Source organism: Temnothorax curvispinosus, unplaced genomic scaffold, assembly GCF_003070985.1.
Source record: "Temnothorax curvispinosus isolate PA1 unplaced genomic scaffold, ASM307098v1 QBEX01013643.1, whole genome shotgun sequence".
NCBI lineage: Eukaryota > Metazoa > Arthropoda > Insecta > Hymenoptera > Formicidae > Temnothorax > Temnothorax curvispinosus.
This window is the reverse complement of record NW_020223423.1, coordinates 1-11,565: the sequence shown is the minus strand read 5'-3', so window position 1 is coordinate 11,565 and position 11,565 is coordinate 1. Positions and strand designations below refer to the sequence as shown.

General features: G+C 33.5%; 4 protein-coding genes across 14 annotated transcripts; 2 read left to right on the top strand and 2 right to left on the bottom strand.

The window, feature by feature from the left end:
- Nucleotides 1–186: 186 nt before the first annotated feature.
- On the top strand, nt 187–2,517 carry LOC112463772 (putative nuclease HARBI1). The gene is made up of 5 exons (XM_025030334.1): nt 187–294; nt 379–580; nt 1,355–1,609; nt 1,679–1,894; nt 1,976–2,517. The coding sequence occupies exons 1-5, from the start codon at nt 187–189 to the stop codon at nt 2,389–2,391; spliced, it is 1,197 nt and encodes a 398-aa protein (XP_024886102.1). The 3' UTR covers nt 2,392–2,517.
- A 94-nt stretch (nt 2,518–2,611) lies between these two features.
- Nucleotides 2,612–5,350, bottom strand: LOC112463777. 3 transcript variants are annotated; one of them, XM_025030346.1, is made up of 6 exons: nt 5,177–5,350; nt 4,676–4,777; nt 4,189–4,594; nt 3,994–4,116; nt 3,688–3,847; nt 2,612–3,189 (listed from the first exon to the last, which is right to left on the bottom strand). In XM_025030346.1, the coding sequence occupies exons 1-6, from the start codon at nt 5,202–5,204 to the stop codon at nt 2,923–2,925; spliced, it is 1,086 nt and encodes a 361-aa protein (XP_024886114.1). In that variant the 5' UTR covers nt 5,205–5,350; the 3' UTR covers nt 2,612–2,922. The 3 variants fall into 3 exon arrangements, with proteins under 3 accessions (XP_024886114.1, XP_024886116.1, XP_024886115.1); XM_025030348.1 differs by having other exon boundaries at nt 5,088–5,349; XM_025030347.1 differs by having other exon boundaries at nt 5,142–5,349.
- A 135-nt stretch (nt 5,351–5,485) lies between these two features.
- LOC112463776 (leucine-rich repeat protein 1) lies at nt 5,486–7,949 on the top strand. The gene is made up of 4 exons (XM_025030345.1): nt 5,486–5,938; nt 6,074–6,643; nt 6,741–7,048; nt 7,140–7,949. The coding sequence occupies exons 1-4, from the start codon at nt 5,777–5,779 to the stop codon at nt 7,357–7,359; spliced, it is 1,260 nt and encodes a 419-aa protein (XP_024886113.1). The 5' UTR covers nt 5,486–5,776; the 3' UTR covers nt 7,360–7,949.
- A 125-nt stretch (nt 7,950–8,074) lies between these two features.
- LOC112463773 lies at nt 8,075–11,238 on the bottom strand. Of its 9 annotated transcripts, none has more exons than XM_025030342.1 (5): nt 11,158–11,238; nt 9,957–10,113; nt 9,755–9,859; nt 9,221–9,517; nt 8,075–8,231 (listed from the first exon to the last, which is right to left on the bottom strand). In XM_025030342.1, exons 1-5 carry the CDS (start codon nt 11,211–11,213, stop codon nt 8,202–8,204), a joined length of 645 nt encoding a protein of 214 aa, XP_024886110.1. In that variant the 5' UTR covers nt 11,214–11,238; the 3' UTR covers nt 8,075–8,201. The 9 variants fall into 9 exon arrangements, with proteins under 9 accessions (XP_024886110.1, XP_024886103.1, XP_024886109.1 ...); XM_025030335.1 differs by lacking the exon at nt 8,075–8,231 and adding an exon at nt 8,414–9,086; XM_025030341.1 differs by lacking the exon at nt 8,075–8,231 and adding an exon at nt 8,414–9,086 and having other exon boundaries at nt 11,086–11,172.
- Between the last annotated feature and the right edge of the window lie 327 nt (nt 11,239–11,565).

Genomic DNA, 11,565 nt, shown 5'->3' with positions numbered 1-11,565 from the left:
CAGGAAAGAAATCATTGGCGGCGACTGTACGTCGAACATCGGACGCAATAGGTTTGTTCTTTTTAGCTGAACTAGTTCTGCACTAGAACTGCACTGAACTGGTGAGGACAGCGCAGAATTGTACTGGTGCAAGCGTACAGAGAGGAATAAAAAGAACGCTACAATAACCACAGTGCAGTGACCAAAATGGCAGCTCAAAATATTATAGAATTATTAGATTCATCTGATTCTGATGAAGAGAATTTAATGGTGATACAACCACCAGTAGAACCGATGTTAGATGAAGATGATGGTAATTTAAAATCAATTGTTACAAAACTTGTAACTAATCATATAAAAGAGTGCCAGAAAAATCTAACCTATTCTAATGTCATTTTAGATTATAACGAACTGCAAATATTTTATGCAATTTTTGGAGCAATCCAAAGAATAGAGCATGTGAGGATAAATAATTATGTAGAAAACATAGTCCGAAATTATGATAATATCGATTTTATCATGCACTTTCGACTATCGAGAGAAAAAACATTTCAACTCATTAATCAATTCAGAGTATCTGAAATATTTATGTCTTTACAAGGTATGTATCATTGTATGTATTTGTATATACAGGGTGTATGACGAGAAGTGTAATATATGCAATGTTATGTTCAAATTCCGAGATTCACGGGAATTACTGGAGAACGAAGGGAAAGCTAGCTAGGGATGGGGGTACGAGAGGACGCAAAGGTGATAATGTCAACAATCAACAAATAAAAGTCTCTATTGTCTCGCGTTAATTTGAACAGTATCTGTACTGTTATCTGGATTGAAATATTTTTCAAGAATTTTCCTTAGGAACCCTTTGACATACGGCAGTGCCAAACTTGTGGACTTTATTCTATTTAATTTTTTATGTCTGAGAGGGTATGTCTCACGATTTGATCCCTTCTTATCCCCAAGATAATTTTATTAGAAAAAGTTCTTATGAAAAGTTCTTACAAAAGATTTTTACGAAAGAAAGAAATCGTGGAGTCCACAAGACGTAACAACAATATACATTTAGATTAGATCATTCTTAACAGAAGTCCTTTACTAAATAATAACGTAAAATTTCGAGTTATTAATTGAAAATTTATGTTAGTGGTTTTTTTTTAGTAATTCTAATATTTTTATTATTTATATTTATTTATATTATTTATAATTTTTATTATTTATATGTTATTATTTGCAAAATGGTAAAGAACTATTTGGTTCAGAATGATCTAGTCTACATGTATATCACACTTCTTCTGTATAATATATGTATGTGTATATATAATGACAAAAACATGTTATTTTTAACAGTAAAAAATTAACATTAAATTTTTTTCAGATGCAGGACGTGTTAAAATAACAGCAGAAAAACATATATTATGTTACCTATGGTTTGTAGGGCATCAAAGTGCATCTTATCGTGATGTAGCTGATCGTTTTGGAGTGACAATAAGCGCTTTGTACAATATCATAACTCGAGTAACTGATTATATAATGTTACTAGCACCTAATATTATTAAATATCCAACGTTAGTTGAAAAAGAAGAAACTGAAACATTTTATAGAGAAAGAAAGGGATTTCCTGGTATAATTGGTAATGTAATCATGTTTATATTCATGCATGTGATATGTTTCAGTCACACACTAATTCTTTTTTTTTCAGGTGCTATTGATGGTTCACACATAAGGATAGATAAGCCACTCGAAGATCCTGATTCATATGTTAACCGAAAGCAATATTTCTCTCTACATGTTCAAGGTACAGTGGACCATAAAATGAAATTTATGGATGTTTTTATAGGATATCCTGGTTCTGTTCACGATGCAAGAGTGTTTAGAAATTCCTATTTGCGTAATGATCTACGTGAGTTGTGTGCAGGTTAGTTGAACAGTACAAATAATAATAGTCAAAGGCTAATAAAAAATAATTAATGTTTTAATATCATTAATCTTTCTTTAGATAATTACTTTTTGCTGGGAGATAGCGCATATCCATGTTTAAAGGAATTGATTGTCCCATATCGAGATAATGGGCATCTGACACGTGCGCAGAGGCATTTTAATCGAAAACTGAGTTCCTGTCGCGTAATTATTGAAAATGCATTTGGGTGCCTCAAGCAACGGTTTCGTCAGCTCTATCATTTTAAATTACGCGATATAATACGTATGGTACGCGTAATACATGCGTGTTGCATACTTCATAATATAGCAAATGAGCAAGATTTACAATATCTTGAACCAGCTATAGATGATGAATATCCCGACAGAGAAGCACAAAACTTAAATATTAATATTGATGAAGCAGCACCCGCAGCACGAGAAAATGAAACTGGCGTACACATTCGAGATGATTTATGTCGTTTGTTGTCTCCTTAACAAAGTATAATAAGACTGTTCATTGTATTGTATATTTTTTATAAAAAATATATAGAAATAAGAATGAAAAGACTTGTAAGGAGTATACAATTATTTATTACAAAATAAATATTTTGTTACATGTGAGCGATGTTTTTATCATAAACTTAACGTTTTTTATATACTCCCTTTGAACAAATAAAATTATTTTTTGTTAATAAAACATCTTGTTTTAAAATAGAATAGTCCATCTTCAAATTTCTCTGGCACTGTCTAATTAATATTACAAACAAAAAATTTAGAAATATATATACGGATAATGAGAAGTTCAATTCTTATGTACGTATATATTGCACATACTAAAAACGAAATAAAATATACATCACATTAAAAAATATGCATTATAATGCATATAATAAAAAAAAAAATAAACTATGACATTGTGCAACATGTTAACTTATACGTTACTTATATAATATAAAATTATAACTCATTTGTACTGTGTTACTTTGTACTTGTCAGTATTTGTTTAAATGTATTTTTTTTAATTTCTCAATCCAGAGAAACAAGATCTCGTAGCAGTTTATTTCTTTCCTGCCTTAAATTATTAGCAGTTGTCAACTGTTCCTTTATGGTTTTTGCCATGTCTTCATAAATAGTTGATATTCGTTTATACTCAGCCAAAATTTGCTTCTGCACATCTAATTTCGCATTTCTTTCAATTAGGATATTCTCTGTAAGCGTGTCTAAAGTTTTGTGACACTTTTCTAGCACTCGTCCTGTAGTACCTACTTGTGTTCTTGCGCTTTTCTGTGGCACCTATAAAACATGCATGTTTTCAATCACATACAATCGATATAAAATTGTATTAATACATGTGTCATTATACGCAAGATTCCAATAAAACTTTTCACTTTCAGTTAAGGATATTTCATCTAAAAAAAATAGTGACCTTCCAAAAGTAGAGATTTTAAGCTATAAACCGTTTTTTTGGACTTAAGTTTCGTTTATTTTTAAGAAGTTACAGCTGCCTGAATTTTGCCTTTTTTTCTAAATTAAGTATTTCTCTAATTTTTGTGAAGTTTATTTTTGTATCATGACTTTGGTTTTGAAAAGAATTAATAACTCAGTCACATAAAATGCAACAATAATAATGCATATATTCCACATGAATATTACTGTTGCATTTAATGTAGCTCAGTTACTGATTCTTCTCAAAATCAAAAATCATGATACAAGAATATGTTGATACAATGTATCTAAGCCAATATATCCTAACTGGAAGTAGAAAACATTATTGAAGTCCTGTATACTTACTTTGCTGAGATTCTGACTTATAGTATTCTTTTGGAGCATTATATTTACAGAACTTTCACCTCCTTCGTCTAAGTCTTCTTGTAAGGACAGAGTTGTTTCATTGTTATAATGATTTGTATCTACATTTTGTCTGTGTTTTTGGTTTGCATCTATAAATATTCTAAAACAAATATATAATGTTCATGTGAATTTACAAAAGGACTGTTATATATGTAAGATATACATATTTTTTTTATTATTAACTTTATATTAATATTATTTCCCTATTTTTCAAATAAAAGTTTATTTTCTTTTTATCAAACTTACTCTTCCTCTCTTGCCTCTGTCTGAAATGTGCTTACTCGGTCTTTTCTTATTACCGTACCTTCTTTACCAGAAACTGCCACAGGTTCTACATTGTGTTTGTATCCAAGTAATTCTGTTAATTCTCTGTAACAAAAATAAATACATTTCATTACATAATATACCTTACACACAAGTCGAAATAAAATTAATATTTACCTTTCATATGGACACGTCATACGTCCTCTGCCTGTCTGTTTGTTGTTTGTAATCATATTTTTATATGATCTCTCAAGTGACTTCATTTTATTTTCTACTTGCGTTGGTGTGACATCAAATCCCTGCATTTTCATGCTTTCACAAATTCTTTGCCACAGTATTTTTCTTGTTTTAATTTTTCTGTTGGTTAAAAGTTCTTTTTTTTCTTTGTATAATTCGATAAATAATTTTGTGCTGGCATCTGTCCAAGTAAATGCTCTATTTATATCCAAATCCGAAGATGAGCAATTTTCTTTATTTGCTTCATTGTCATTTAATTTAATAAAAACACGTTTCTCTCCAACAGTACACTCAAGCGTGTCTTTGGTAAAGTCAATTTCGTTGTATTCTATTTGAAAGCTTAGGTCTACAAATAATTTATCATTATTTATTACACATAAAACATACACAAAGTATAATATTTATTTACTTATTAAAAGTTTAATACCTTTAGAGATACATGTGACAAATCCATCCTCATTTACTATAATGTTGCCTGCTTCATCTCTTACTATAGATCCGAGTAAGTCTTCCATTATGTGATTGTTTACTATATATTCATATATATAATGTTAATAAATTTATTTATAACTAATCCAATGATATTAATGTAATATAATATATAAGTAGAAGTATTATATAAAACACTTATTTTTAATAAATTCTTCTTTTATTTCTCTCCATCCACACGTAATGTTTATAATATATATTTACCGAAAAAGAATATATAACAGAATACCATTCTAATTATTGTAATATATAACAATATCTATTATTTATTATAGTACTTTATAATACTTCCAATTATATTATTTGTACTATTATTCTGCTTATATTACTTATAATTTTATTATTTATACCTATATATCTCTCTTATACTAATATTAAACTAATATTTGCATTAGTATACTTGCACTGTAATACGTTACGGTTTGAGGTTAAAGCATACCACGGTTTTCGTCCACGTACGCTGCCATATTGAACTGCACCGCTGTACTACCTCCAGACCTAGGGCAGGCAGTACAGTGAACTGTTGCACTGAGTACCGTTGCACTGCTAAAACGAACAGCAACAATGACGTCACTTCTGCTAAAAAGAACGCTTTAGTGTACACTTCTTGAACTAGTGCAGCCAGTTCAGCTAAAAAGGTGAATCCTCCATAAAGAACTACGCACGTTCAATCACTAGCTTACCGCCTTTACGCCTTTACCGGCACCGGCTGTTTCCGGCTCCGGCTTGAACATGACCAATGATGACCAATGACCAATGCTTTCACCTTCCGCGTGCTTCCGCTCAAACGAGTATTTTGCTAATAACAACTTTTGAATATCGAGGCGACGTGAGGTTGGTGATACGCTCGAGTCGCTTAAAGAGCTTTTAGGGCATTTTAGGGTGACCCTCGTTATCGCGGCGTCTCGGAAGCTCGGAACTCGGAAGATCGTCCCACTTAACATTGCCGGGGCCCGGGGCAACGTCTGAACGTCTGAACGTCTCGGCGTGTTAATGCCGCCGTGTTTGCCACATATCCAAGACGCGGTGCGAACCGATCATGAAATTTCACTGCACGGTCGAGATCCATGACAGAACGTTGTCCGTCTGCTCACAGAGACGATCGCAGTCGATCTTGGCGTTCACGAAGAAATCAGACAGGAACAACGAAGTGTACCTGTATCTGCAAACGCGACAGAAAAAGCAGGGCACGAGATATCAGGTAGGCAGCACGAGCTTACGGAAAACAACGTAGCTTGGCATATCAATTTTCATGGTTTTGGCGGAGCTTGAACTGCGCCGTTCACTTTGATTTTCAACGATATATACCTAATACGCGTCTTTTTTTTTCTTCTAGATTGTCAACAATGTAGAACAGGTGTTTACCAAGTTTATCGCTGATGGCAAAGTTACGATAAGACTAACGCGACCGTGTCACGATCTGATCATTCAGAGTACGTCGATTCACGTAAAGAGCTTCATTCATGTACTGAATCTTATAAGAAACGCACAGTTTCAACATCACGACATGGTTGTAAAGGACATTGTAAAGAGTGTAACTCTTACGCCTAACGTGTTTTTCAACTCGAGTGAATTCTGCCTGGTAAAAACGAAAGTTGTGGTGAATAAAAAATCTGAGTATCCGACTTTGCAAGGTTTCCCAAGAACGACGGAGCAGCTAATTTTAAGAGGCCTGGACAGAAAGTCGTTTGATCGGCAAATTTTGCGTCTGCAAAGTCTAAACGTTCTAGATCTATCGGACAATAAGATCTCCTATCTGCCGAGGGAGGTAGGCACCTTACCTCACCTTCAACAGCTTGTACTATCGCGGAATACGCTTGGAAAGTCGCCTGGATCCAAGTGGGCATGGCTAGAACAAACTGCCATTAAGCACACGTTACAATTCTTAGATATAAGTGACAATTCGGTAAGTTAACGTATCCAGCACGTATTCTGTCGTCTGTGTGAGAAACTTGATCCCAACCGTTATTAAACCGTTAATAATATAATATAATTTATTACAGCTGACTGAGTTGCCGATACAAATCAGAAACCTAAATGCCTTGGCACATTTGAAGGTTAGCCAAAACGAGTTGGCGTATCTACCACATAATATCGGAGCTCTGCGAAATCTGAAAGTTTTGGACGTGGCGAGAAACCGTTTGTCGTATTTACCAGCTACCATCACGCATCTACGACTACAGTTTTTAGATGTTACGGAAAATCCATTTACCCATGACACTAAAACGTACGTTCATGGTACGGAGAGTACAACGAGCATAAGAATGCCAAGCCTTGTTGACGTGTCAGCGAAAAGTATCCTGAAATCTAGGTTTTTATTTCTTTTGCATAGTTAAATGCTTGAGATACGGAGCGTGATACGTGAAACGCGAACCGAGATAATGATTTTTACATCTTTGTAGGATAACATACGATGCAAGTACAATACCGTATACATTAGTCGAATATTTAGATGAAGCGAAATGCTGCTACTTATGCAGAACTGCCTGCTTTGCGTGTTATATAAGGAAGCTCATACGTCTACCTCTGCTACTTGTTGAGATAAAAACGTCGGTGGGTACAGCTTTAAAATTTGAATCTTATTTCTGCTCGTTACCTTGCGCTAGTACGTACCCTGTGTAAGTCACTTTTTCTTTATTAGTTCTTTCTCAGTTTTACGTCCAATACGCAATAAAATTTAATAAAAAATTTAAAAACGTACAAGTTGTTAAAAAAATTTGTAATAATCCCCCATTTGCCTGTACAAAGTACGTGCACTCTTATTTATATTATATTTATTACATTTACCCGTGATGTGAACTGATCAGACCAAAATCATTGCTCAAGATCAAATGTAAGAACGACATGATATAATTTTTATTCATAGACTATTTTTATATACCTTTTTACGCGTGTTGTTTTATCTTATTGATTGTATATAATATAAATTTTATTCATTTATATCAGTGTGACACGTTATTTGTAAAGCTCTGAGTAATACGTTATACAGGGTGTCCCAGGACTTTTAAATGTGTAAATGTGTAAATAAAATAAAAAATAAAAATTAAATTAATTACTCTAAAGAACGTGTAGACTAATATTGTCAGATGTCATGCGCACGGCTGTCGTGCGACCGCACTTGCCTATAGGCCTATGAATCATAATAATAGTCTCTATTCTAAAAAATGGATTAAAATATTTAAAATTATTTTAAAAAATAAAATCATCATTTGGAGAGTACATAAAATAGCCAACATACATAACGTTAATATTTTCTAAAAAAATAAGGATAGATTTGAGTTTACGTATTTCCAGAATAATAAATTAAAAAGACAATAAAGAAAGATATAGAAAGATATAAATTAAAAAGAAATATTTATTGTCTTTGTAAGTATCTTACACAACATGATTAACTTTTTTATTATTAATATATAAAAACGTACGCTTGCCTTTAATTAAATAAATAAATCAAGTATTTTTGCCTTTTAGAATACATCCTTCGGGCCTTTAGTGTTCTGTAAGCAATACATAAAACGCAAGTAAATGATGTGCGTTTATGAAAAATCAATATGATTAATCCATCATTTATAATACATAAAATGCAATAAAACAAATGTTTTATACGTGAAACGTCTTCTTCGAAAATAATATACAACTAATATTTATTGTTATAGGAACAGTAATAATATACAGGTCTTACTAGGCTTTAGAGTTATTTATAAATTTTCGCTATATTTTCAAAAAACACTAGTACGATACAACATTATGGTCATGTAATATACGTATATAATAGAATACCCTACTACTCCGTGTAGTAACGTCTAAATGCAGTAATGTTTTTGGAAGATTAAAAAAAATCCTTTTAATATCCACATACTTATATTTTTATTGATATCCGTTGCGTCCTCTTAGCAAATCTATCTCTACACTATTCTCCACGCGCGCGTCCCATTTTAGCATACATTCTAAAACTTTGAGCTCTTACGAACAACGTAAGATACGTGGAAGGCTAAATACGTTATTTTAATACTGACATTATTTTTTGCATATCCAACTCTTATGTCTATATTGTTTGCTATTATGCGTGTGATAAAGGCTAATGTTTACGATATCTATCATGTTAGGTAACATTTTTTTTTCTTTACAAAATCAAAACGAGACTCGTCAGTCTCTCCAAGATAATAATCTCGTGGTGTGATTTTTGTCTTCTTGCCGATACGTGCTACGGTAAAATCTATGTCTTTGAACTTTTTTGTATCTATTCCCATTTGCAAAGGGTGAACAAAAACTTCAGGATCTTCACGAAGAGGAACTGATTCCACTTGGCATTTATCCGTATCCGTTACATACTTGTTGAATGCGGTTCCATTCTGATGACGTAAGGTGAGAAATGTTTTTTCTTATGTTTAGACAACTCTGTCTCTCTGAATACACGTATCAAATGTATAACGTAATGTTATACACGACATTATAGAATAATGTTGTATATGTTACTTATGCTTACCAAGGTTTCCATGTCGTTTCCGATATTTTTCTTTGCTGTGTTTTCATTGTACGGAATCAAATCCTGCAATGTAATTTTTTTGGTTCTTACGAGACCCATAATTGCAGCGTTTCTGTACAATCTATCTTTCTGCTTAATATATTTATCGTCCAAGTCTTTAGCCTCATCAGGTTGATTTATATTATCGTGTTGAGAACACGTCTGAGGTATTTCTTTCTCAGATTTTGTCATCATCTCAAGCGTTCTTAACCAGCTTTCTTCCCAATGTTTATTCGAAAGGTCACGACCGCCATTTACCTATATCAGATCACGTTATATCTTATTAACTTTTTCTTTACACATATTTGAAAGATGTACACGAACGTTAAAGGATGCAAGGTTATTACACATCTTTCCTCGACATTTTTTTTATAAGACACTTGTTACGTTTACCTTAAAATCCCAACTGGATGCTATCATTTCCAATTAGAACATGATTCATCTCTTTGTTAATAGCCTACGTACCTTTTTAATAGACAAGAACCGTCCGCTTACCTCTTTAATGGCAGCAGAGACTTCATATTTGTCAAAGGTAGGTTTTACTTTACTAGTTATTATGTCCATGCTGTCATCGCTACTAGTGTCGGAGTCTTCCAATAACTAAATGTAAATAAACAAATACGTATTTATAAATAATATAAATGTGAAATATAAATCAAATATTATTTCTCATTGTATACATTACACATGCACTGACATTTAGGTTTCGTGGTTTCCGCACTTTTCTTTCATTCATCTTTCTATCTTTCGCAGCCTGACTCAATCCATGCAGTCGATAGAACTTGGCCGTGTCGTCTACGGAAGGGAGCAAAGTTGCCTTCTTAATATCGTTACGTAAATCCATATTTGAGAACCTGAAGATCAAGTATTACGTAAGTACGCAAGACCTTGGTTGTAAGACTGAACTTGTGACAAACCATTAGATTTTTTTTTCCACCCCCCCTAAGAAAAATCTACTTTTACACATGCAAATTTACACATACATATGCAGGGCAGGTTTCGGAAAGTGGCGAAAACCTTTTAAGAATGATAAATATGACAAACTTTTGTCAATAAGAAATTCATGGTTCAACGATGTCTCCTAAAGGCCAGTCAGTTTTTCGATCTTGTCGAATGTTGTGTTTAATTTCTGTAAGAGATCATGTGTTTTTGTTTTCTGTTTAATTTTTTCATCATAGCAAGCAAGTTCGAAATGGCACACCCCCCTTATTGTTACACATTACACACAACTATTAATAATGTTTAACGGAAATCCAAGTGCGTGGCACTTTAAGGAGACGTCGCCAAGAACACATATTACTTGCAAGTTGATCAATGGGCTTTCAACCCTCAACCCTTTGTAAGTTGATGTTCACTTTCCGAGAACGCCGTGTATATATTTCTTTCTAATCCAAAGTTGAAAAGAATCGAAACAGAATGCTATACATTTCTCACGTTATCGGATTTTAAATTTCCATTTCCATCTCTCTGTCACTTTTTATTCTCATGTTCTCACGAGAAACTCTACGTTTGCACAACTATCAAGTTTGTAGAGGTAAGAGGTTATTGAGGTTAAACTGTGCTTGGCCAACGTAATACCATTACCATTAACGTAATAAACGCCACATAAATGATTGAACGTACACGATGGATTCAAGATCGCCAATTTTCAACGCTCGTACTATTTCAAAAGAAATTTGAAGAGGCACGTTTGCCTTTGTTTGATCACACAGAGAACCAAGTTGCGAAAACAACTTTCAATTTACTTTATCGCGCACACTGATCAAAGTGACATTTTTCACATTGTTCTTGATATTGCGTGTCTTTTCCCCACACGTTTTCGATACCTCCGAAACCTGACGTCGTCCGTTTATGTCAAAATATTTATCGGATACGCAGACGTAACGTAGCATACATACGTAGCATATACGGACGTGGGCGACGTGGCCATGTTTACACTGTTCATATATGGCATGGAGTATGGATGGAGTGTCCTCCCTCGTAGCTGAACCTTTTACACCTTTTCATCTCCTCTCTTTTTCTCTCCAACGTTTACGTGTATGCATGTATCTCTCTCGTTACAAGTGCAGAAAGCACAGAGATCGCGTATCGCGTCCACAAGTTTTGTTCCCTGTAGCTATTCCGTGCAAGTTGGCCGGACAACTTCAACGTATCGAACTTTCATTAATTGGAATCGATTGGTGGTCGTTTGGTGGTCTTTGGTAGTCTAGTCCGATCGTTTGGTGGTTAGTCGTTTTCCTGTAAAATAAAAATGAAATTTCCGGTGTGAAGTTAGCCGGACAATTTTTATTTTTCAACCAATTTAA

What these genes read in the sequence shown, in the direction of transcription:
- LOC112463772 (XM_025030334.1), top strand. Translation starts at nt 187, where the DNA reads ATGGCAGCTCAAAATATTATAGAATTATTAGATTCATCTGATTCTGAT. An exon ending in TGTTAGATGAAGATGATGGT is followed by an intron (nt 295 to 378) that starts AATTTAAAATCA and finishes AATGTCATTTTA; the next exon opens with GATTATAACGAACTGCAAAT. An exon ending in GGGATTTCCTGGTATAATTG is followed by an intron (nt 1,610 to 1,678) that starts GTAATGTAATCA and finishes TTTTTTTTTCAG; the next exon opens with GTGCTATTGATGGTTCACAC.
- LOC112463777 (XM_025030346.1), bottom strand. Translation starts at nt 5,204, where the DNA reads ATGGCAGCGTACGTGGACGAAAACCGTG. An exon ending in ATGACGTGTCCATATGAAAG is followed by an intron (nt 4,117 to 4,188) that starts GTAAATATTAAT and finishes TTTTTGTTACAG; the next exon opens with AGAATTAACAGAATTACTTG. An exon ending in ACAGAGGCAAGAGAGGAAGA is followed by an intron (nt 3,848 to 3,993) that starts GTAAGTTTGATA and finishes TATTTGTTTTAG; the next exon opens with AATATTTATAGATGCAAACC.
- LOC112463776 (XM_025030345.1), top strand. Translation starts at nt 5,777, where the DNA reads ATGAAATTTCACTGCACGGTCGAGATCCATGACAGAACGTTGTCCGTC. An exon ending in TAGATATAAGTGACAATTCG is followed by an intron (nt 6,644 to 6,740) that starts GTAAGTTAACGT and finishes AATTTATTACAG; the next exon opens with CTGACTGAGTTGCCGATACA. An exon ending in AAAAGTATCCTGAAATCTAG is followed by an intron (nt 7,049 to 7,139) that starts GTTTTTATTTCT and finishes ACATCTTTGTAG; the next exon opens with GATAACATACGATGCAAGTA.
- LOC112463773 (XM_025030335.1), bottom strand. Translation starts at nt 11,213, where the DNA reads ATGCCATATATGAACAGTGTAAACATGGCCACGTCGCCCACGTCCGTA. An exon ending in GGAAACCACGAAACCTAAAT is followed by an intron (nt 9,860 to 9,956) that starts GTCAGTGCATGT and finishes ATTTACATTTAG; the next exon opens with TTATTGGAAGACTCCGACAC. An exon ending in TCTCTGCTGCCATTAAAGAG is followed by an intron (nt 9,518 to 9,754) that starts GTAAGCGGACGG and finishes GATCTGATATAG; the next exon opens with GTAAATGGCGGTCGTGACCT.